This window comes from Lynx canadensis, chromosome B3 (assembly GCF_007474595.2).
Source record: "Lynx canadensis isolate LIC74 chromosome B3, mLynCan4.pri.v2, whole genome shotgun sequence".
Lineage (NCBI taxonomy): Eukaryota > Metazoa > Chordata > Mammalia > Carnivora > Felidae > Lynx > Lynx canadensis.
This window is the reverse complement of record NC_044308.2, coordinates 48,090,685-48,116,764: the sequence shown is the minus strand read 5'-3', so window position 1 is coordinate 48,116,764 and position 26,080 is coordinate 48,090,685. Positions and strand designations below refer to the sequence as shown.

Genomic DNA, 26,080 nt, shown 5'->3' with positions numbered 1-26,080 from the left:
TTAGGGGCACATGGGTGGCTCAGTCAGTTAAACATCCGACTTCATCTCAGGTCATGATCTCACAGTTCATGAGCCTGCTTTGGATTCTGCATCTCCCTCTCTTTCTCTACTCTCTACTCTCTCTCTGCTCACACTCTGTCTCTCAAACAATAAGCAAACAAACATTTAAAAAATCAGAATGTACATAAAATATGTTCACTAAATTACTCATAAAATTAATTCTAAACAGGAAATTAAATACTTTATACACAAAACTGTACACAAAATGGCCATTTTGGAAGATGTGGAGAAAATGGAATCCTTAGGCATTGTTGGTGGGAATGCAAACTGGTGCAGCCACTGTGGAAAACAGTTATGGAGGTTCCTCAAAAAGCTAAAAATAAAACTACCCTACACTCCACCCATCACACTATTTATCCAAAGAATATAAAAACACTAAATCAAAGAGATGCATGCATCCCTATGTTTACAGCAGCATTATCTACAATAGCCATGATATGGAAGCAGCCCAAGAGTCCACCGACTAATGAATAGGTAAAGAAGATGTGGTGTATATATACAATGGAATATTATTCAGCCATAAAAAAAGAATGAAATCTTGCCATTTGCAATGACATGCATAGAGCTAGAGAGTATAACACTTATTAGTGAAATAAGTCAGAGAAAGACAAATGTCCTATGATTTCATTCATATATGGAATTTAAGAAACAAATGAGCAAAGGTTAAAAAAGAGAAAGAGAGAGACAAACCAAGAAACGGACTCTTGAGAACAAACTGATGGTTACCAGGGGGGAGGTGCGTGAGGGGATGGGTTAAACAGGTGATGGGGAGTAAGGAGCGCACTTGTGATGAGAACTGGGTGATGTATGGAATTGTTCAACCACGTATTTTACATCTGAAACTATTATACTGTATGTTAACGAGCTAGAATTAAAATAAAAACATTAAACAAAAACATGGCCATTTTCCCTTTAGATCTTTATAATTTAAGTACCTTATCATTTACATGTAACTTTTAGGTTCTCAAATTTAGTGTTACAACATATTGGTGAAGCATGTTACAAGTAATTGGTTACTAAATAACAAAGTACCAAAGTCAGTGAAAGGTGTACTTGTAAACAACATAAGGTTGTCTTGATTTTTTTCCCCCCAACTTTTAGAAACCTTTTATTTTCCATCAACCTTATTTCTTTGTGGAAGAGCAGCTTAAGACCACTCAGTAGTTGTTCATACACATTCAGTGGCCTGAGCAGTGGAAGCTGCAGCCCTGTCTTCCGTGGTGGGCAAATGTTCCAGTCTTCAGTAGGGAACTGCTAACGGAGCACAGAGGGCATCTGCACACCTTTAGACCGGTCTGCAGCTTCAGGTTGAGTAGCAGTGAACTCAGGAGCTGGAGCAGTCCATTCACCCTGAAATTCCTCCTTTGTCATAACATTTTCAGCAGTGGCCTGCTCTTCGTTTTCAATCTCTTCAGGATCTCTGTAGAAGAAATCAGTCATGACCTCCCATGGGTGTTTACGGGAAATGGTGCCATGCACGCACAGAAATTCTGGGGCCAGTGTCCACCACCCCAGACACAGTGAGTGGGTTCCCTTCTTGTTGCAAGGGATGGCAATATCCATGTAGCAAAGAGGAGAGTCTGTGTCACACAGAGCAATGGTAGGCAGGTTAACATAAGACGTTTCACTCAGAGGCTGGTGGTCAACCCTGGAATCAGTAACCACCAGAAGTCTTGGTTGCAGAAGGATGCCTGGATCTGGCTAGTGAAGGTTCCAGGAGTGAAGTGGCCAGCAACAGAATTGGCTTCAGGGGTGGCAGCAAACTTCAGCACAGCTAACTGGCCAGTATTCCTGGATGACAGAGCACTGACATCAGTGGGGTTTTCAAAGGCAACAATGGCAGGAGTGCCTACAGAAGCTTCTCCCAAGTTCTCTTCAGATTTATGATATAGATGTCATCATTTTTCCTTTTGGAAAGTCAAGGTTGGTGCCACTTAAGTGGGTACCTGCTACAAGGAATTTCAATTTGTAAGTCAAGGTTGGAATTTGGAAGTTCAATCTGGAAGTCAAGGTTGGGGCAACTTAAGTGGGTTCCTGCTACAAGGAATTTCAGGGCATCTTCCTCCTTCATTTGCAGACTATCAAGGGCTCTGGACATCATGGAAGCTTTTTTTAAAGTTATGAGGGGAACCCAGAACACTGGTTGGACCCCTCTCTGGGCAGCACAGAAAGGCAGTTGTTTTGGTTTTTTAATCTACTGTAACAGTCTCTTTTAATTGGTGTATTCTGAACATGCACAGTTGAAGTGATTATTGATACAGTTGGATTAATATGTACCATATTTTAATAATTTACTATTCATTGCTCTTTGTCTTTTTTATTTTTTTGTCTTCTCTATTTCTGACTTCTCTGGTTTTATGTGAACACCTTATATGATTCTATTTTCTTTACTCTTTTGGCATATCAATTACACTTCCTTTCAAAATCTTTTTAGTGGTTTGCAATACACTTTTATGACTAATCCAAGTACACTTTGAAAACACTATACCACTTTAGTTACTACAAGTACTTTCTAAAACTATTCTCAATTCCTCTCTCCTGTTCCTTATGACATTGTTGTCATTCATTTATTCATAAGGTATAATCACCAAATACATTATTTTGAACAAACTATTATCTGTTAGATCGATTAAATGTAAGAAAAATGAAAGCTTCTATCTTCATTTATTCCTTTTCACTCCTTTATGTAGATCTAAATCTTTGACCTATATCATTTTCTCTTCCTTTGAAGAACTTGTAACATCCCTTGCAAAGCAGGTCTACTAGTTACATATTCCCTCAATTTTGGTTTGTCTGAAAAAGATCTTATTTCTCCTTTACTTCTGAAGGATACAGACACAGAATTCACCAGATACAAAGTTGGTGGTTTTCTTCTTTTAACTCTAAATACTTTTACTCTCTCCTTGCTTGCTTGATTTCTGAAGAGAAGTCTGATAAAATTCTTATCCTTGTTCCTCTATAAGTAAGGTGGTTATTTCTCTCTGGCTTCTTTCAAGATTTTATCTTTGTCTTTAGTTTTCTGCAGACTGAATGCAATGTACCTAGGGATACATTTTTGTTGTTTATTCTGCTTGGTATCTCTGAGCTTCCTGGATCTGTAGTTTAGGGTCTTTAATTTTTGGAAAATTCTCACCCATTATACTTCAAACACTTCTGGTTTCTTTCTCTCTTCTCCTTCTGATATCCCAATTGTGCTTATGATACACCTTTTGTAATTGTCCCACAGTTCTTGGGTACTCTGTTCCATCTTTTTCACTTCTTTTCTCGGTGCATTTTGGTTGTGGGAGTTTCTATTGATGTATCTTCATGTTCACTGATTCTTTCCTCAGTTATGGCCAGTCTACTGTATAGGCCCAATGAAAGCATTCTTCATTTGTTACAGTGTTTTTGATTTCTGGCATTTCCTTTGGATTATTTCTTAGAGCTTCCATCCTTGTACTCACATTACTTATCCATTCTTGCATGATGTCTACTTTTTCCATTAGAGCACTTAGCATATTAATCATAATTTTAAATCCATAGGATAATAATCCCCAAATCTGTGTCATATCTGAAACTGGTTTACCTCTTCGGATTGTGGGTTGTTTTTGTTTGTTTTTGTTTCTTTTTTGTTTTTATGTTTGTGTTTATTTTTGCCTTTGAGCATGCCTTGAAATCTTTTCTTGAAAGCCAGATATACTGTTGGGTAAAAGCAACTCTAGTCAACAGGCCTTTAGAGTAAAGTTTTGTATTTATCTACTAGGATTTGGGCTGTTTAACTGTTTGCTGTAGGTGTGGTGTCTAAAGCTAAAATTTTTTCTAATGTCCTTGCTTTTGTCTCTCATGTTCTCTTTGGGAATCCCTAAAGACTCTTTAAAAAAGGTGTGAGGCTTACTCTTGTTTTAGATGCAATCCTGTTATTATACAGGAGCCCTACTGACATGGTGGTAAAGCTGGAGAGAGGCATTCTATTGTCCTATAATTAGGTCTCAGTATTTTAGTGAGCCTATGTTGGATACTTCCCTTTCCCGGGGTCAAGAAAGCTTTGGTAAAGCCCCTGTTAGTTAGGCTCTAGTAAAATATTTTCCCTTGAAACAGGCCTGTTAAAAATAATAGAAAGCTCTGGGTATATTTCAAAATGACTACTTTTCTCCTCCTCCTTCCGTGACCCTTCCTATAAACTCCCCACCCACTGAAGCCCTCCCTCACTATGCAAGCAGTAAAAGACTTTTCTCTGATCCTCACAGAGAGAACCTGGTAGGTCTCCTGGAAAGTGTGGGGATACCAGTCTAACACTGGGCCTCCTCTGTTTTCAACACTCAAGCTAGGCCACCCAGAGCCTCTAGCATTTAATCCATCAGTTAAGTTTGAAGTGTTCCTACCTATAGTGGCTTCAGTTGTGGGGCTTCTACTCTTGGGCTGCTGCCACCCATCAGCTTTGATTCTCTATCTGCCAGTCTCCAGTTTTGCAGGCAGCAGTTTGCCCTGAATTTGCCTCAATTCTCTGACGCATCTAAGAAGAGCTGCTGATTCTGTTTGTTCAGCTTTTTTTCTTCTTGTGATGACAGAAGTGAGGACTTCCAGCTCTTTATGTGTCATACCAAAAACGTTAAGTCAATATACTTTATTATCATAAGAGCTAAGGTAGGACTATCTCTGGAATATAACTCTTACTTATTTGTATTTTAATATGCTTTACGCATAATCCTGGGTTTACCTAAGAGAGAATTATAAGACAATAATAAGCAGGTGACTATCATCCATTGTTTGTCAATAAAAGAGAGTGAAGACTGAGAACCACTATTGCAGTTTGGGATACAGAGGTCCACAAACTGCTGCCCAAGGGCCATATCCTGCCAGCAATGGAACAAATCTAGCCATTCATTCATTTATATACTTGCATATGTATTGTCTGTAGCTACTTTCCTGATAACAATGCAGAGTAAAGTAGTTGCAACAGAAACCCTATGTCCTACAAAGCCAAAAATATTTACCATCTGGCCCTTCAAAGTAAGAGCTTGCTGGCCCTGGGTTATACATGTGATCTCTGGTATTTTGTCTGTCTGTCTGTCTTTTCATTGTTGACCAGGCAGAGTGCAATGATGACCATGCACTATCTATTTTTAATGTTTATTCATGGAGTCACCCATCAATTCATTTAATATACAATTGCTGAGATTAAAGAATCAGTTTAGTGGAATTTTTTGGCAACACAGTGTAAATAATATTATAACAATTACACTCAAATACTATGAAAAATTAAAGGAGTTATTAACTCTACTTGGGGTACTCAAAGTTTGAAAGATTAAAATTTTGCCACAGAGGACTCTGGCTTACTACTGTTTATTAGAAGATATATCCTCTAAGCAAGTGATTCTCAAACTTCTGTATTAGAATCATCTGAAGGGCTAATAAAACAAAAGTTGCTGGTTACACCCCCAGAGTTTCTATTCCCGTAAAGCTGAGGGAGCAGCCCCAAAATTTACATTTCTAACATGTTCCAAGGTGATACTAGTATGATGCTAATATAAAGAACGGTTGCTCTAACAAACCAAGTAGCCTCATATAAATACAATATTGAAGCTAAAAGTGTACCTTATTTTTTAAATGTTTATTTATTTTTGAGAGAGAGAGAGAGAGAGAGAGAGGGAGAGAGAGAGGGAGGGAGGGGGAGAGAGGGAGAGAGAGGGGGAGAGAGAGAGAGAGAGAGAGAGAGAGACAGACAGTGAGTGAGCAGGGGAGGGGCAGAGAGAGAGGGAGACACAGAATCCAAAGCAGGCTCCAGGCTGTGAGTTGTCAGCACAGAGCCGAACATGGGGCTCGAACCCATGAACTGCAAGATCATGACCTAAGCCAAAGTTGGGAAGCCTAATGACTGAGTGAGCCAGTTGCCTCTGAAAGGGTCTTTTAAAGATAAACTAGTTGTTGTACCTCTCTGAAATAAAGAGTATCAGACTAAAAAAAAAAACACCAAAAAGTCTCTGACGTCAGATAAATAGAAAGGTCCAATAGACTGTAACCTGTTTTATAAATGTGAAACACTTTGGGCCCTCAGAATTGCTCTATTTTGGTTATTCCCTCGCTACTTCCCCAATAAATCCATCTTCCTCAGTTATTTGCCCTAACTCATAGGGTTCATTTGCCGTCTTCAGGCTGTGGCCATGACTCAACAAGTTACCCTAGCTTTGGGTCTTGGCTCCAGAAGTAAGTGGGTTAAATCCTCCACCAGAACCCAACTTTGAAGAAACTATCTCCAGGTTAATGTTAAGGGGTTCTTCAAAATTCCAACTTCACCTGTTAGGAACGAGGCTGGAACACGTAGCTGATTAGCCCACAAAACCCTAACTAAAATACTACTGTATACTCATAAAAGATTACTAAACTATGTAGTAGTCATTTGCTCAGTATTTTAAAATTTTTTTAGGGGCGCCTGGGTGGCGCAGTCGGTTAAGCGTCCGACTTCAGCCAGGTCACGATCTCGCGGTCCTTGAGTTCGAGCCCCGCGTCGGGCTCTGGGCTGATGGCTCAGAGCCTGGAGCCTGTTTCCGATTCTGTGTCTCCCTCTCTCTCTGCCCCTCCCCCGTTCATGCTCTGTCTCTCTCTGTCCCCAAAATAAATAAACGTTGAAAAAAAAAATTTTTTTAAATTTTTTTAGAAGTCTATTTATTGAGAGAGAGAAAGAGAGCAGGAAAATGAGTGGGAAAGGGGCAGAGGGGGAGAGGATCCCAAGCAGGCTCTGTGCTGTCAGCGGAGTAATTCCACAAACCATGAGATCTTGACCTGAGCCAAAATCAAGAGTCAGATGCTTAACCAACTGAGCCACCTAGTCGCCCCTGCTCAGTATTTTTAAAATGAAGGATACAATGGCTCTTACTTGGGAGGTATATTATTTTTTAATTTAGATATATACTCAAAAATATTTGATTAGTAGTACTGAAGCACTAAATAAAAGATTACTTCAGTTTCACCAATGCAAATTAAAAAAAAAATCTATTGCTGTAAGTCCTCAATTCTGTAAAATGCAGCTTGAGTTTAATAACTTATTTGAGCAGAAAATTACCACATCAAATGTGTAAAATACAGAAACATTAATATGTAGAAAAAAATCAAGTGCCTCTAAGAATGTAGTAGACAAAAATAGTATTCACTAGTACCTACTGTTCAATGAGAAATAGATGCAAAAGGTGTTGCCCCTGGCTTCAAAGAACTTGCTGTTGATTAAACATCACAGGACAAAAATTAAAGTGATTACATGCTTAATTGTACAAACATCAATATACAGTGTGAGGTCAAGAAAAGGTCAACATGGACTAGAGTAGCTAAAGAATGTTTTATTGTATGATGATTTGAGCTAGTATGATGATTTGAGCTATGACTTTAAAAATGGTTAAAATGTGATTAAGTAGGATTTGGATACAGGCAAGTAGAGATTCCAGAAAAGATATAAAGCAGGAATAAAAGGAGGACCACAAAATATAAGGCAGACACTGAAGTGCTAGCCGGACAGAAGTTCAATGCCGATGAACAGAAAGAAATCAGGCTGGACTGACTGCATGGGGCCAGATTATACAGGCCTTTGAACCTGACAGCAATTTTTGGTATGATATGGTGGGCAACATGAAATTATTATAGGTTATTAGAAGGAGACTACATGGAAAAGGATATTTTTGAAGACTTATTTTGGCAGCAGTATATAGCATAGTTCAGAGAGGGGAAAGGCCAGAGGCAGAGGCAACTATGGTGCCATTGTAACAATCCAGGAATGAGATGGTAAAGCACTGGACTGTGGTCCTGGCAGTGGAAATCTAGGGAGTAGGAGATAGGGAGAAATGTTAAGTGACCCTGTGAACTTGGCAATCTTAAAATACTGGGCATAACGATAAGAGAGAAAAATATGAAACCAATATTACTAGCCTGACAGAATGAAGAACAGGTGGCATCTACTACCCAAAGAGGTAAAATAGTTAGAAATGAAAGCAAACTGAGGTAGCAAACACTATGGCACAGATTACTGTGAAAATGCCAAGTTTACAAAGACAGTGGTAGCTAGCTACCTGTACTCTAGCAAATGAATCAGTAGATGTGATTAGAGTTGTCTGATCAGTCCATCTATTTGTGACTTTATCAAACAAGTGAACAGAGAAAAAAATGGATGGTTGAGAAATAAGTGCCTGGACAGTCACCATTAAAGGGCATCTAGAGGAAAGAAGCAGGAAAACTAAAATGTTAGTCAGAAGTAAGGTCCATGAAAACAAAGATCTTGCATCTTTGTCCATTGAATCCCCAATGCCTGGCAGAGTAGCTGACACAAAGGCAGCTCTCAAAAAGGAATGAATGATAATTCCCAAACTACAAAGGAATCATATTAAAAACTAGAGCTGAAGACACGATAAAAGATAAAGACTGAAAACAAAGGCCACTGAGTTGGCAAGAAGAACAGGAAGCCAGACTGCAAGAGTCAAAAAGGACAAGAGCAGAGAGAGGGTCTAGTGGAGTGAGGGTGGTGAGCTGATGGACAGATGGCAACCAAAGGGAAGAGCAGCAGGGTAGACAAAAAGCATTATTTTACTTGTTTGGGTATTTTTCTAAATCAAAAATTATACTTGCTCATTCAAGAAATTTTCAAGAATATATAAAGGCGGGGGGGGGGGAAGCATACATTTGTTCCACCATCTAAGTGCAAAACAGTTAACAGTTTTAAAATGTATGTTCACTTATTCCTCCAAATATATAAGTGGGCTTACAAATCAAACAACAGGATTATAAATGAGGGACTGAAGGGGAGGGAAAGGAGTAAGGAAAATAGTAAAACCAGGGATGAGACTAGCTAGCAATGGTTACCACGTTTCTTAAATCTTTTCTTAGTGGTCAAAAAAAACTGCATTTTTCTGCTTTATTTTTTATTATTGAGTAAGGATTTTTGCACTGTTAACTGTTTATATTATTATTCTTATAAAATGAGTATTTGCATTCTTCATTCACTTACCTAATGACTTTTTTTCTTAGACTATGAATGAGCTCTTTAGGTCACTGAAAGATCAACTCTTTGTTTTACTGCAAAAACTTTTCTCCAAGGTTGTTTGCTGCTGCTTTAAGGAAGTCATAAGCATGTATAAAGTCACAGGAAAAGCAGCCTGTGGAAAAGAACAGTTTGATGATGCTGACAGAAAGGGTATGTATTAGAACAAACTCCCTAAATATATGAAAAGGGATGAATCCAAAGGGGAAAACAAATTTCATCTGATAATGGAAAAGTACACAGATATAGATGCTAAGACACAGGATCCAAAATATGAGCTAAGTGAGGTATACAGAGGATCCCACATATAGTTGTATTCTGATCCTCTTCACGAAGTGGCCATTATTCAAAGAGAGTCAACTCAGGGTACTAACAGAGCAGTTCCTGGTCCTCTGCCCCAGTTCTCAACACGTCCATCCTTTCCTTCTCTATTATTACTTTATTTTTTTCTTCTACCTTTGCACATTAAAATTTAGATGAGAGAACTGTGATTGGTGGAAACCCCACTCCCCAGGTAAGCAAATTTTGACCTAAGCTATCTTCCCCTAATTATTCTCATTACTGGTAAGGTTTACTGCCATCAACAACTGTGACTCTAATTCCTGCTAGTGGGATATTAAGTTGTATTTGGATCAATAGTCCATCCCTTGATTTTTAAGGTCACCATCCTGAATTTTGCCAATAAGAGTATTATATCTTACTGAATCCCTCTGAATCTAACTATTTTTTAATTTAATTGATTATAGCACGCCATCGCTGCATTTAACAAAATCTTACTTTTGTTAAATTCAATTAATGACACATGCAACTACCACAAAGGGGTGAATGTTTTAAATGAGGAGTAGTGTCTTGTTACTTTTTAATCCTCCTGACTATATATAATATACATTAAAATAAAGGTATACTGTATTCAGTTTTCCTTAACCACCTGATTCTGTAAATTCAAGACTAGTTTTTGACCTTCTCACTTCTCTGAAAACTTGTATGTACAGAATTCGGCCAAACACTGGTTGTTAATATCTCCTGCTTCAGAAAAAGGAATCATGTATTTAATAATATCACAGTAACATTTTAGATCATAGACTGCTTACATACATATACAATTAACAGGTCTAATAACTGCAATCAAATTAGTGAAGTGATTCACTTAAATTAACTGAAGCATCTTGTTCAAATAGATTTCCCAGATTCCCAGAAGCACCAACTTTACTTCAAGCAAGAGGTCAATGAAGTGACACTCTTATCCAATTAAATTTTTAAAATTCCATATATACTGCAAAAACAATGGTAAGTACTTGGCTACCCCATATAAATAAAATATTTTACTGTCATAAATTATTTATTATGCAGTGACTGCTTTGTTTTAGGTATATTCAGTCTCTGAATTCCTATGAACCTTACGTACTAGAAAATGAGAATGTTTCATTTAAATTCAGTAAAAATTCACTACATTGGGATCTTCTCAGGTAAGGCCAGTCTAAATCACTGAAAAAAGTTAATTCACACAACTGAGATCATTGTTCCCCGAGAGTTGAGAAAAATTTCATGGAAACAATAGACATGAATCGAATCTTAAAGTTAGTAGACCCTTGTATCAGAAGATAAAAGAAAGGTTTTTAAAGTAGCAGGTAAAGAGACCAGCACAGGCATACAAAGAGAAACACAATAATAAAAGCAAAGAAAAAGGGTTAGTGCAAACTGCAGTCACCACTTAACAGAGTAATCCCCTGTTCTCATCTTGTAGCTACTTGACAGTACAAGGTGATCAAAGTAGGAAAGCCACAGAAAAATAAAAAGAACACAAGTACAGAAAGAAAAACACAAACCCAAGTGCTCTCGATGCTTGGTTTGTAGCTTAAAATGAGGCCTCATAAATTCCAACACCACAGCCCTAGAGACTCATACCCTCCCCCTCCAAGATAACCAATAGTTCACATTGATCCCCATGCTCTTGGTAGGTATCAGTAATCAATCAGATTTAGCATGTAAATTCAAATCAATTTGTTAATCCTGTGTTGGAATTAGTGTAAAGGTATCCTTTGCTAGCTGAACCCTTGCTATCCAAGCTCAGACTATGAATGGGTTCAGGTAAAAAAAAAAAAAAAAAAAAAAAAAAAAAAAAAAATTTTTTTTTTTTTTTTTTTTTTTTTTTAAGACAAAGCTATTTGGAAGAGATGGTATTTCACACCATATGGACTCTTGCCTTCCAAAATTCCAAGACATAACAGATTGGAATCTGTCACTCTGACCTCTCGCTCTATGAATTCAGAAACCAGAGACTCAAATAGCAAGGAATATCTTCATGTTTTCAGTTTGTTTTAAGATATGAGGAATATAAAACCTCACCTCCCACACAACTTTTCATAATATATAGAGAAGCTATTGTAATAGATGTCTGAAAATGGTATTATGCATAATTAACCAAACCTCGTTGTCTTCTATTTCCTTTTATAAATAGGAGGTATTAGAGTCCACTATCAGAAAAAAGTAAATGTCTCAAGAAAGAAAAATTAAATGTTTTAAAGTTTTTATTCACATGGGTTAAGGTTAAGTGTTAACTCTCTTATTAATCTCATAGCCAGCGCACAGTGCATTAAGGCCTCAGAGCTTATTGTTCCTTATTTATTAACTTGCCCAGGACAGGAAGATCCTTCCTCCTTTTGGTCGATGCTGCTCATCTTTAACCTGAAGTCTTAGAATCCTCAATAAAGCAGAAGAGAAAGCAAGTAAATACACACAGGCTGGTGGAAAAAGAGGCGCTGGTTTAGTTTGGGCAGAGATATGGAGTAACCATCTTACTGTCTTGTTCTTTACACTTATAAAGAACACTATCACAATAACACATTAAAAAGTCTACCCTAGGGGTGCCTGGGTGGCTCAGTTGGTTGAACCTCTGATTCTTGATCTCGGCTCAGGTCATGATCTTAAGCTTTTTAAGATCGAGTCCTGTATCGGGCTCTGCACTGAGAGCGTGAAGCCTGCTTGGGATTCTCTCTCTCCCTCTCTCTCTGCCCCTGCCCCACTTGCACTGTCTCTCTCTCAAAATAAATAAATAAACATAAAAAAGTCTATGTTAGGTGAAGAGGAGAAGTACTGAAGCTCCACCCTATACTAAATAATTCTGAAAACACACCTTTTTATTTACATAACCAAATTTATAATATAACATCCACTACTGCCTTAAAATGTTACACTATTACTACAGGAAAAAGTTCCTATGTGAGGTGCTTTTAAGTACTGAGCACTTCTTTATAATTATAAGCAAAACAAAATGAGCACACAAATAATCCCGATAGTGCAATCTCTCAATTAGTAAACTCCCCAACAACAGGGATTACTGCACAGACTTACATATTTCTGCACAATCAACAACGGCTCTTAGAATACTTTAAATGTAATACATGCTCAATAAATATTTGCAGACAGAATCTCACATAACAGAACTCTTGCATAAGGTAACAAAAAGTGAATAACACCTTCAGATAGTCCTGGGCCAACACCCAAGAAACACTGACAAATCCTAACAATTCGTCCATTGAAAATGTTCTGTTGATTGCCTATGACTAGTTAATTCTGTTAGTCTTTCACTGTGCTTATGGTATGTTTTATTATTCCTGTCAATATTAATTTAGTAACACAATCATAGAAAGTTAAGCTAAAGGAACCTGCAAGGTCATCTAGTATAAACCTTTCATTTTACAGACAAGGAAATGAAGGTCTACTTTTCTCACAATCAACACTTTGGCACTTGTCACCTCTTTCCCTGGTTCCCTAACTAAATAAAAGAGACATTTTATTGCACTTTTTTGCTTAGGTTAACATTACAAGTGAAGGCACATTCCTCAAATGCCAGTCTCTAGCATAGTATGTTGTATATAGCAGGTACTCAGTCAGGTGAGTACTTACACACTGTTCTTGCTCAGTGTTCAAATTTCAGTAAATGACAATGCTCATTTTAATTATTTTCATTTGTACAATTTTTGTGTGCAACAATTGTTTTTCTAATATAAAAAGTGATCTGACACAAGTTTTTACTCAAAGCATTATCATTCATAACATAAAATACTTGTCTTTTCTACCACAGTGAAGCTCATTTTCCCCAATAATACCAAAACTAATAGTGAGACAGAAACCAAATCAGTTTTGCACATAACATTCAAGACACATCCCCGTAGGGAGATCGAATTGGTAAATTATACACACACACACATCCATTACCTAAGAGCTAAACATTAGGCCAGGGGCTTGAAACTGCTTTACTTGCCTTCCTGGTCAATAGGGAAAACAATTTTATCAGTTTCAAATCACAGAGAACAAGGAACTGCCTTCTTTCTGAAGTCACAAACTGTTGGGATGCAACCATCACAGCTAGTCTCAATACAGGACAAGCCCCATGTTCAACCAACTATTCAAAACTATATGAAAGCCAGGTAATGTACTAGTCAGTCTCTAATTTTAAAGCAAAATGAAGATCAGGGACTTAAGGTTACAGTAAACTCTAAAGTTATAAGCTTTATAGTAAATGTTTCCCACTGCAGTTGAAGGAACAATAACTATTCTCAGAGCTCATAAATGCCCTGACCCAGAACCAAGGACAAAATGGAACTGCTGAGTTCTAGTACATGGGACAGAAATCAGGTCTAATACGGCTTTACCATGTAAACCTTGTGGATCATCATACTTTGCTCTCTGTAACTAATATATAAAAAAGTAAAACAAAACTGTCTAATTTGGGTTTAAATTGAATTTAGAAAACATCCAAAAGGTCCACATACATAATTTCACTTTGATTATAATTTTAAGTCTAAAATGCATGAGATTCAGAAGTCTGTATGACTTACCGGACTGAATAAAGACAAGAAACTCGGGCACCAACACTGCTTCCAAGGTCTGATAATTAATGAGAGGAATCCTATCTTTCCTGTCATTTAATTTATCTGTTTCCAAGAAGTAGGTAGGACAATGGCACATCTTAAGGACTGTTTAACAAATGGTTTGTAAGGTCTTACAAATAAATAAATAAATAAATAAAGGGTTATAAACAGGCTTATAAACAACTGATGACTAATTCTTTCAAAAATCCCTGAATTTGTTTCTTGAGTAAATACAGTATTAGAACATTCTCTACAGTAAAACATCAGGATTTCTTTCAAATTTCTAGATAAAGGTTTGCTGTTTATGTTACAGCCAAATTGCAAATGTTAATCACTCACACCCATGTAGGTATGATTATTCTCATAACTAATCACAAACAGGCAGAAGAGATATCAAATGTAATTTTTTTCTATCCTATTTTTTTCACAAGAATTTTATTCTATCAGGGTTTCAAGTAAAACTGCTTTAAAATGGAAACTAAAGCAGTGTGTGTGTGTGGGGGGGGGTATTTTTAACTAAACACAAATTCTCTTTTTTTCTTCTTTAAACTACGAAGATATTGGGAGACAAGAGGAATGAAAAACTTGCTTTGGTTTTTTTTGTTGTTTTTTTTTCGGTAACCAAACAGGGGTGCAATGTTAAGTTCAAGCAGTTTGCAGTGAGGTTAGCTGTGGCTGTTTTAGGTTGCCAGAACAGATTTTTATTTAGGAAAAAAACACAGGTTACTAGTTTCATTTTTTTAATGCAAAGTTTATATTAGAATCCTATTATTTAAAAAAAAACATTTTCACAGCATATTCAGTATTAATACACATCTCTGTAAATACCTCTCCTCTCAAAGTAGTAAGTGATTTGGACCTTTGTCTATGGAGTGGGAATGAGGAAGGTCAAGAAGTGCCAGCTTATAAACTTGGACTTAAGTGGATGATACTCTTAAATATATCAACAAATATTACAACACTATCAAGTTGGCAGTATCTTCATTTTCTAGAACTACCTTATTAACATTTTTTTAGAATTTTATTTCCAATTCTTATGAAATAATTTCTGATCTCATCAGGTACCATGATTTCAACTTTGAACACTTAACCTTTTTTTTCAAAGTCTCATTTAATGCTTAAAATTACAATGGACATACTTTCATCAAACAACATTTTAGTTTAACAGAATAATTATGAACTGAAATAATAAATAACTCATTGTCCAACTAAGGGCCTGCCTCACATATTATATGTATATTTGTTGAATAGGAAGACAAGTACGGACTTGTTTGTGATCTGCAAGTTCAATAATTTAGAAACTGTGATCAACCTAAATGCAAAACCCATTTGATAATTTTTAAATGTCACATTTTGGCTTAATGTAATTTTAAATTCTCATTAGTAATGATACCAAAGGTTGATGTAGAAAGTAGTACAAAACTGATCTCTCAGAACATTATCAAGTTATAAAGTAACTGATAAAAAGATATTCCCTCAAAAAATGTGAAATGAGATACTTAAAGAATTGCAATCTTATCTATTAAAAATTATTTTAATTTAGCACACTAGTTCTTAGAGGAGATGGTGGTGAAAAGGCTTTCACTTTTTTTAGTGTCTTTATTTTAGATAGTCACTTGATGAATAATACAAATCCAGCCTTGTGGGTCAGGGGATATGAGACTATATATTAACTATCTCCACTAATGCTGTTTATGACCCACTACTGTTTGTTCCAAAGTTCTAAACGTAATCATTTTTGCAAATAGGATTTCTACGCTTGAAAATTAAACACTAGTAAGTGTGCCATTACAATTTTAAAATAAAGATATAAAATTGTATACTCGGGGATGAAGGTGTTTGTTGCCCATTATTTTTTCTGAGCAAGTAGCAAAAAAATGAAGTGCACTCTACTTTAGGATAAGTTTTTCTCACATTAGAGTCAGCACAGTTAAGTTGTAATGAATGTGTAAATACAAATTATCAATGAAAGGATAATTAAATCACATGATTTACCAAAAAGAGTACTATCATTATTATTCAGTCAGTTGGCTATATAACTTCTATTTTAAAAATATAAAGTGGAGTTTCCTTTCCCCTACTGTTCTCATAATAAATTAAAATACAATACTAATTCAACTTTTAAAATGTGCCTTTCGTAAAAGATTTTAGTTCTTTAATTTAGATGCCCCTTACCTTAAATGTAAAAACCAAGGGGCAAATACAATTCAATGATGATTTCAGAGACACTAAGTTACATTAAGTTAATAGGGGTTAAAACCCACTACTTTCTGGCAGGAGATTAACCATCTCTCCCTTTAAAGTTTTCAAAAGGGGGTGAGGGTATCCCTTAAGGAATAAAGGCTTCTCTCTCTGTCTCTCTGTCTCTGTCTCTGTCTCTGTCTCTCTCTCTCTCTCTCACACACACACACACACACACACACACACACACACACACCAATCTTACTTCTCTGACCTATTCAAGCTGCCAAAACATGACTATCATCAAAGCCAAAAAATTCTACCTTAAAATATTTAAACTTCATTTTAATATTAAAACTGAAAGCAAGATACTCAGCTGCCAACTACTGTGTAGTAAGAAACTATTAAAGCCTGCACTGACCTACTTCATATCAGCATCATGACAACATGGATGTATGCCAAGAAATAATAAAAATTACCATATAACAAACCTTAATTTTGTATTTAAAAATTGTGACTGTTTTTAAAATGCATAAATATTGTACTACAATGTGTTATGCATTTATTTTTAAATTGCAATAAAATGAAGGAGTTTTAATATTTTAGTAGTCATATTCAATGATGGACATGTGGTATTTCATTTTTAAAATCAGAGCTTGTTTTACACACATTCTATTTTAAAACGTCTATTAAAAGCAATCTCTTAGACCAAAGTCCAAATATTGCTTTCCACTTTTAAAACAGTACTACATTTTTTAAAAATGTCAGTTAATGAAGAATCCTACAAAAATAATGCAAGTTCATGTTCAAAGAATATTTACAATGGCTCTAACAGAGGATAGACTTAACTCAATGTATTTAATTATTAAAAGATTGCCACCAGTCCGTCAGAGTTTAACCTAATGCTGAAATATTGTAAATTCTCATACAAGCAAGCACAGAAATAGCAAAGGATATCTCACCTATGGTTTTTTTAAAAAAAGAAAAAGGCACGAAATGGCAAGACATTTTAAAATAAAACATCTTTTTAAATTAAAAAATCACTTTACAGTGTAAACTGCCACCTTAAAATATCATATACTAAAAAAGCCCTTTCTTCACAATCATGCAAATAAACTCCCTGGAAAGGAAATTTAATCTCAGAATAAAGAAGGCAAAAACATCCAGAAATAGCAGCTAAACCAACCGAAAGGAAGAGACACATTAGGTTTTGTGCTGCATATTAATATTCTTACGCACAATGTCTGTTTGGTGAAAATTCACAATACACTTCTTCCTCTCTGTATGACTGCAAAAAGGAGTAAACACATTTCACATTCCTGAGTCCCAAATTCATGCCACGATCATGCAACATGACTTAATTTCGTCCCATATTCCTCTTACACATAAATGAACACCACAAATAACTTGTTTATCTACACTCACAATTGAGGGGGTAAAAGCATTTTGGGGGGGGGGCTATGGAGACCAGAGGTGATGCAAAGTCCCCACACCTCCAGAGGTCCTATAAAAATGCACCCGACTCTGGATACCCACATTCAATGAATGCTTCAGCCTCTTCCTCCGCCCGCCGCCCCCCACCCCGTTTGCAGCAGAAATGTGCCTGGGCTTTTTTACCCCGGCGATGGAGGATCCTCTTACCAGATGGAGTTCTTGATCTTGTGTTGCAGCGCGCTGGCCTCTGTCCCTGGCAGCCCAGGCACAAGGGCTGGCAGAGCCACCCCCGAGTTGGGGGCGCTGGGGGGAAGCTGCTGATGGGCATCAGGCTGCTGTGGTGGCGGCTGTTGTTGTTCCTCTGCCATCGCTGCTGGAGGGGTGGGAGGGAGGGAGGGAAGATGGGGGCTCGGGGAAGGGTGAGGGAAGAGACGGGGAGGGGAGGACGAAGGGGGAGAGGAGGAGGAGGGGGGAGGGGAAGAGGAGGAGGAGGAGGAAGGAAGCTGAATAAGCTAGGCCTTTACCCCAGGGCTCGAGTGAGTCGCTTTCGCCTGCCGCCTGGGGGACATCACCGGGGAGACCGAGCGGCTCCTCACGGCAGGGACGCTTCACCGCGGGAGAGGCATGGCGGCGCCCCTCAGCCCCCCGCCGCCGCCGCCTCCTCCCGTCAGCGGCCGGGGCTGAGGGGGATGAGAAGGGGACGTCTGAAGACGAGGTGGGGGGGGGGGCCAAGGCTCCCCCAAATCCGAGAACGATTGCTCAGGGACTCCGCGGCCCGGCCTTCCTTTCTTGCCCCGGGGGCTTTCTACTCCGGGGGCCCACGCTGCTGCAGCCCCAGGCTCGGCTCCACGCCACTCCCCACGCCGCCGCCGCCGCTCGCTCCCGGCCCCGCCGCCACAGCGGCCGCCGCTGCCCAGCCAGCCCAGGAGGCAGCCTAGTGCGCGCAGCCGCACTGCGGCCCGGCGCAGACGGCTAAACACCTACCGCTCCGCCGGGGGAGGGGGGGGGGCGTGGACCAGCGTGTGCGGGTTACGGGCGCGGGCGCGGGCGCAGGGGACCGGGAGGGGGGCGCACGGGTGCGCAGGGCAGGCGCGGGCCAGCTCGGCCCGGAACGCGCGCCGCCCGGGCAGAGGAGGGGACTGGCCAAGCTGGTGGAGGAGAGCAGGAAAACGTGGGGGAGGTGCTGGCGAGAGAAAGAGAACTTGCGTGAGGACGAGGAGGAGGAGAAACCAAATATAATATTTGGCGTGGAAATGGGATTCTGTTTTTTTTTTTTCCCCTTGCATCTTCAAATCAAGAAAAGTGAAATTAATCAACATTATTCCCTCTGCCCTCGACGAGTGATTATTGCTTCTCCCTGGGTAAGCGAAGAGAATTGAAGCAGGTAAGAAGATAAGCTGACTTTTCCAAAGCCCCCAAAGAAGAACACCCGTTGGAATTAACCACCCTTTAGGTAATTCAGTCTTGAACGGAAATCGCAAGTCAGGAGCTGGGTTGAGTGCTTCTCAGTCGGGCATTCAAAGCCCTCCAAATCTGGCCCCACTTTAGTTATCCAATCATAGCTGCCTCCATCCCCCTGCAAGAACTCCCGGCTCCAATCAGTGAAGTCTCCATGCCATTCTCAACGCGCAGCAGATTCATTCTTCCTTCGTGCCTTTGCTCATGCTGTTCCCCTCACCTCCCCACCCCACCCCCTTTCCAGGAATGCCCTCCCTCCCTCCTCTATACCACTCTCAAGCCAACCCAGGCTCTAAGGCACAGCTCAAGTCGCGGCTTGTCAGGGTCCCTGGCAGCCAAGGCCCCTGCCTGCCTCTGAAAGAAACACATGCAATTCTGGCAACATGGAGGCTCAGGCTTCAGACATAAGCTCCTTCCTTTGGAGCCAGTTGAACCCCTGGACACACACTCTGTGCCCTTCTTCCCATTCACACTTAAGAGACAGTTTTGTCTACCAAGAATAAGACCCTGCTAGAAACAAGCAAGTCCCCTTTAAGAGCAGAAGAATTAGCTTTTCTAGGTGGGGCTCATCAGGCAGGCCTAAACTGCCTGGCTGTAGAAGACAACCGCCAAGGCCTCTGGCACCAGATGGAACAGCTGCTCAGCTCACACTGACCTTTCTCTGGGCCTGTGGGTGTTGTGAGCTCTCAGCTTTAACTTTTCTAACAGTTTCTATCAGGTTTCTACCTATCAGGTTCTCTGGCCACTTTCCTGCTGTGCTTGGACTTTGGGCCATGAGGCTCTGCCACCACTTAGAGTCCTGGGTGAGCAATCTGATTGGCTTGGGCTTCCTGGCTTTGGAGTGTTTTGTGCCCTGCCTTGCCCTGGAACTCTCTTGCTTTTGCACCGCTGTGCCCTCAGGCCTGGCTCCTGGATTCACCCTGAATGCTTGTAGATGGTCAGGGGTGGTGGAGTAGGAGGAACACCTGTGTACAAAACACTGCTCCTCCATGAGGATTTCAGGCTGCTTGGTTTCCTTTGCAGCTTGATACTCTTTGCACTGATTGTTTCATACAAATTGGTCCCCTTTCCTATAACCTAAGGTCACTATTAGCTTAGCCACTTTAGGAAAATATAGGTTGTTTATGAATTCATTTTGCATATGCACCTCTGTGTCCTCTACAGACAGTATTTTTCTGCACCAAACTGATAGACGTGGCGTGCACTAGATAGAAGCTTTAGATAGAAGCTTTGAAAAAGAATAACAATTAGCTAATGTTTGCTGAGCACTTTCAGCCTGCCAGACCTAGCATTTTCCATACATTATCATAGTTATTCCTTCCCAAACTATATATAATATAGGTATTCTCCTATAAATTCTCCTATTAAACAAATGAAACAGAAGCTTGGAGGGATTAAATAACATTCTTAAAGTTATCCAATTAGTAAATGAAGGAGCCGGGAGTTTGATCCTGGAAGTCTAATTGCACAATCTGCAACCCATGCTGAACATGAGATAATACTAAAAAATCTTGAGTGTATATATAAATTCCATGTCCATAGGGAAGATGGAGAAAGCAGAAAGAAAGAAAGAAAGAAAGAAAGAAAGAAAGAAAGAAAGAAAGAAAGAAAGAAAGAAAGAAAGAAAAGCATTGGGGAAAGTTGCCTAGTCCTCCAGATTCTAATTTTTTTACCTCGCTAAGAAAGTATGATGGCTTCACATTGCCACACCCTGGGAGGGAGAGATACTAGGGAGTGAGGGATTTCATTCAAGAAAGATAATGTATCTGAGACCTGCCAAAGGCCCTTAAGAAAAGGAAGCTGAGAAACTAGACTTTTTTTTTAAGTACGCCAGTGGGTGTCACACAGGCTGGCTTCCCGAGTGCAACTTTTGAGAGTTTTTTATCGGTTCCATGAAAGAGCTATGTCACCCCAGCAGCCACTAGAGGGCTCAGCAGAGCTGCAACCCTGAGCTGCCCTGGGGTGAGGATGGAAGGGCGGTGCTTTAGCTTGAGTGGGCATTGTTGAGCTTTTGGGGCCTTCAAGAACCAACAGGCGGTTGGAGGAGACATCTGGGACTCTTAGGTTCAACCAGCAATGAGTGGCAAATTGTATCAGACTGAAGAGACCTAACTGCTAGAATGAGACATTTTTGCAGGAAGGAAAGGATCTGTCTCCCACCGCTCCTTTAACATTTGGGAGTAGAGTGTGTTCTATTGCAGTCTTCAGAGAGGGCTATAACTAAAATCATGCCATTAGAAACCTAACAGAGAGCTGACCAAGTTACCCAAAATCTTGGATAGGGACTCGAGCCAAACCTAGACACCTGAATTCAGCCAAACGTGAATAAAGGTAGCAGTGTAGCCATGTACTTCTGAAATTGTATGTGTACCCCTGTGGTGATGAAACCCTATACTAAGGTCCCTGAATCACCCAGAATCAGTGTGGCTCATTTTCCTAGACCTTCATTTTGACTCAGTGAGAAATAATGGAAAACATTATAGTAAACATGAATTTTTAAGATAACATTAGATTTTGAGCTTATATTTCCCAATCCTGAGGAGTATAAGTCTATTCTTCTTGTGAAAGTGTACTCCAGTGGAAAATTTTGAGAAACACTGATGTAGTGGGGAAGAAAGACTCTGGTCTTGGAGTTAGAAGACCTGGGAATTCAAATCCTCTGTTTCCATCTCTATAGAAATGAAACTAGTGACCTACGTCACAGAATTGTTATGAGGAACAACATGTAAGGTGACATCTAAACCATGAAAGTGGTATATGCATATAAAGAATCTCTACAAGGTGGATTGTGAGCACCTGAAAGGTAGTGACTATGTTTTATTTATCCTGGTAGTCCTGGGACACAATTCCTTTTACTCCTAGGTGTTTAGTAAATATTTGTTGAATGCAGTATTTACTTAACCTTAAATTTCTTATCCCAATGCATTATACCATCTTGCTCTCTTATATCTGTAAACCTTGTCTCTTCTATGAAACTGTAAACTTTTTATATTATCCAGACTATACAGCATATACAATTATCATATTTATCATGCTTGATATATAATATTGGGCCAAAAAAATACACATATATACATACTTATATAAAAACCTGGTCCGAACTGGACATAGTTTACATTCTTTAGGACAGAAAGACATATTAACATATATTAAGTATACAAGATGATGAGTTATAAAATAGAATCATGTCAACTCATGTTACAGAGACATAGTGGAAGGAGGTATTGGTCCTGTTTGCGGTAAAAGAGCTGTCTGGAGAAGGTCTCTTGGCTAGCATTTGAATTGGGTCTCATTGGGTGAATAGAAGAAGTTCAATAGGCAGAGCACTGAAGGAAGAGGGATTTTAGCGTAAGCACTGGTGTGAAGCCATGAAAGGGCACATAGGATGAGTGAATAATGCATCGGTCAGTGTTAGCTTGGTGTTCAGATCCTTAATTGACTGTATAGGGGAGGAAAGGAAGGAGAGGGAGACACAAGCCCATTTTACAAGATGTTACTCTGGGTTATTAGTTATAATTGTTCTGACAAAAGATGAACCCTAAAATAGGTTTCATCAATAGTAAACATTGATTATGTACTCAAAGTGTACATTTCACTTGTACAAATTATGGTGGTTTACAATAATGAAAGATATAAGGTTCTACCCTATTCTTTTATTCCCCCTTGAAAGTAACAAAGTGGGGGGGGGGCACCTGGGTGGCTCAATTAAGCGACCCACTTCCGCTCAGGTCATGATCTAGCTATTCCGGAGTTCAAGCCCTGCCTCAGGCTCTGTGCTGACAGCCCAGAGCCTGGAGCCTGTTTCAGATCCTAGGTCTCCCTCTCACTCTCTGCCCCTCCCCCACTCACACTCTGTCTCTCTGTCTCTCAAAAATAATAAAATAAACATTAAAAAAATGTTTAAAAAATAACAAAGTAGGGGCACCTGGGTGGCTCAGTTGGTTCAGTATCCGACTCGGTTTTGGCTCAGGTCATGATCTTATGGTTTGTGGGATCGAGCCCCACCTGAGGCTCTTCATGGACATCATGAAGTCTGCTTGGGATTCTCTCTTTCCCTCTCTATCTGCCTATACCCACTCAAGCATGCACTCGTGCTCTCTCTCTCAAAACAAAAACAACAAAGTATTCCCTCATCCTTTTTCCTTTGATCATTACCTCCTCTGCCTCCTCCATTGCAAACTTTTCCTTCTAGGAGTTGAAAGTAGAATATGTAATCACCTACACATTATTATTTATGGGAACAGTGAAGGAAGGCTTTCCACCTCCAAAAACTCTTTCTCCATATCAGAAAGTGATGATTAATGTATGGGGGATAAGCTGTTGCCTTTAGAAATGTATATAGTTTTAGAGGAGCTGATATATTAAATTCCAATGCTGTAATGTAATTGAGTTTTCAGTCTTAATAGCATTAGAGGGAAGGAGTTGGGTAGGGGAGTGGGGAGGAGGACAATAAAGAAAAAGCAAGATTATAGAAGAGGGAGATCAGAGGGTTAAAAACCAAGTGCATGTTGGCAAATATGGATAAATTTTCTTTATGCCATACTTAGTATGATGTGAAAATTTGAATTCTCCTATTAGAGCACAAATACTCCATTATGGTATTAAAACAATGGTTTGTGAAAATAAAGTAGCCTAACTATTCAAATACTGGGCAAGGCATTAGGATGTTAACACTGTCACAACCTGGCTCTGTGACCCTATCTATACAAGACATTCTTTCAGGTTATCTCTAGGGATTAATGGGATAAAGTTCTCAAAATATACTTGGTTTTTCAAGTGAAAGGTATTATAAAAATAAATGCCAAGCACTGCTTTGACTCCACTTAGAAAATTTACACTGTTGTTACCATATACGTTTGTGTTGTGACCTGCAATTCTCTTTATATTAAAGAAGGTTCAAGTTAATATCATCTGCTTGAATTTTAAAACAAGTGTTTACTTTTACTTGGGGCTAGAAATGTCCCAAGTTGAAATTTGATATCTTGGAAATTCAGGCTAGCAGCAGCTGTGAACAGAAGCAGGTAAAGGAAAAGCACATTTAACTAATCCTAAAAGTGACAATGAAAAGACACTGGAGCCAATCCTACAATAAGAAGGTCTGCACCTGTGCAGTATGAACTGGCGGAGCCTATTCAGTGACCCATGAACTCTCTCATTCCTCAGTTCATTTCAGGGCACATTTCAGTACCTATTATGTACCAATGATTAATGCTGGGACCTCAGAAAGATTTAAAAATAAGTGGTAAACAAAATATTGTTAAATTTTAAGGAGTATATAATTTAAGACTAGACATATCAGCCCACATATATTTTTTAAAATGCAGTAAAATACAAATTCAAAAGAAGGTGAGTACCAGGATAACTTCTTGGGCTATTAATTTGGTTTATGTTCTTAGATTTTCCCTTCCCTTCATTCCAAACAGTCTTCAAGAAAGTTTTGTGTTTTTAGGGGCTCCTGGATGGCTCAGGCAGTTAAATGTCTGACTTCAGCTTCAGGTCATGATCTCACGGTTCGTGAGTTCAAGTTCTGCATTGGGATCAGTGCTGTCAGATCAGAGCCTGAAGCCTGGAGCCTGCTTCAGATTCTTTGTCTCCCTCTCTTTCTGCCCCTCCCCTGCTCGCATTCTATCTGTCTGTCTGTCTCTCTCTCTCTCAAAAATAAATAATAAACATTAAAAAAAAAAGGAAGTTTTGTGTTTGTAGGCAAAAAGCTGTATGACAGGAACCCTTTCTTAGACAACTCTGGGGACACCACTCACATTATAAATGAAGCCTCCTAGACCACCTTAGAGTGACATGTCAGTGTTATCCCTGGAATTGTGCCTAGCAATCTGCCTTCCAGATTCCTTGCTCCTTGAGGAGATTTTGCTAGGGGGTTAAACAAGTTTGGGGGGAGGGGGCATTTGGTAAGCAAGGGAAAGAAAGAAAGAAGGAAGGAAGGGGTTGTGGGTAGATGGAATTTTAGAGAAGGAAAAAATTTCCCCAAACTGAAAGAAGTCAAAGGTCAGGGTTCCAGTAGTGGAAATACCAGCCTTGCTTCCTAGAAGCACCCCAAGAGATATCCAAACCTCAGACCCTAGTGTGGCTGAATCCTTCTACCACTTTTGGTTCATGAATAGGGGTGTTACTTGGCTTCTAGGGACCATATATCCTCGAACAGTGAGGATGTCAAAGTCCATCTCCCCCCTCCCCGGCCCCCCCCCCCGCCACCACCACGTTCTAGACTCAACATAAGTCTTTGAGGTTCGGGTGCACTCCTGAGGAAGAAAGGAGGAAAGCCCAGTGATAACCGAGATTAGGTTTCCTTCTACTCCAATAGAATTGAGGGTGGGTCACTCATGTCTGACGTGAATTTAATTTGATTTAAACAAAAAAAGAAATGTGGTATTTCTTGCACACTCAGATTTATATTTGCAAATTTATACTTACTAGTGGTGGACACTAAATACAAAACAGTGTTAGGTAAGATATGTAAGGTTAAGAATCACAGTGAATAGGACAGCTAATAACTACTCAGGGAGTTTAGAGAAAGAAAAGAGCAAAAAGAGACAACTTCATGGAGGACTTGGGATGGAGCTAGAGAGTAAGGAAAGGGATGGAGTTTATAAGGTAGGAGGTGTAGAGACAAATTATAAGGGAAGAGTGATGTGAACAGAAGTAGGAAAATGAGCATGGATATGAAGAGAGAGGAGATGGGCCTAATTGGAAGGAACAGCTGATGATAAAGGTTCTAGGGGTACCAAATTCCAAGTCTGTGCTTCCATACTGGCAGGGAGGGTTCTGTCAAGGTTTTGTCCTCTGCAATCAGTAGGAGAATATATATATATATATATATATATATATATATATATATATACACACACACACACACACACACACACATACACACACAATGCATATGTAAGCATAGTAACTTGCTATAATATCTATTATGACTATCATAACATTTATTGTAATTATTTTATTATATTATTTAAAGGATTTAGCTTACATGATTGTGGGGGGCTGAGTCTAAAATCTGTAGGGCAGGCCAGGAGGCCAGAAACTCTTAAACCATTCACTGCAGTGTCCATGG

The 26,080-nt window shown here is 39.2% G+C and overlaps 1 protein-coding gene and 1 pseudogene across 2 annotated transcripts in view; both read right to left on the bottom strand.

The window, feature by feature from the left end:
- Positions 1 to 18,423, bottom strand: part of RFX7 (regulatory factor X7) — a 135,167-nt gene extending 116,744 nt beyond the window's left edge. Inside the window, exons 1-2 of one of the 2 annotated variants that reach the window (XM_030318118.1) lie at positions 18,072 to 18,423; positions 17,755 to 17,917 (exon numbers count right to left, since the gene is read on the bottom strand). In XM_030318118.1, coding sequence (XP_030173978.1) covers positions 17,755 to 17,915 — 161 coding nt within the window. In that variant the 5' untranslated portion in view covers positions 17,916 to 17,917; positions 18,072 to 18,423. Of the gene's footprint in view, positions 1 to 17,754 lie in introns of both variants that reach the window. The other variant, XM_030318117.1, reaches the window with a different exon arrangement.
- LOC115515890 lies at positions 831 to 5,630 on the bottom strand (annotated as a pseudogene).
- Positions 18,424 to 26,080: the final 7,657 nt, after the last annotated feature.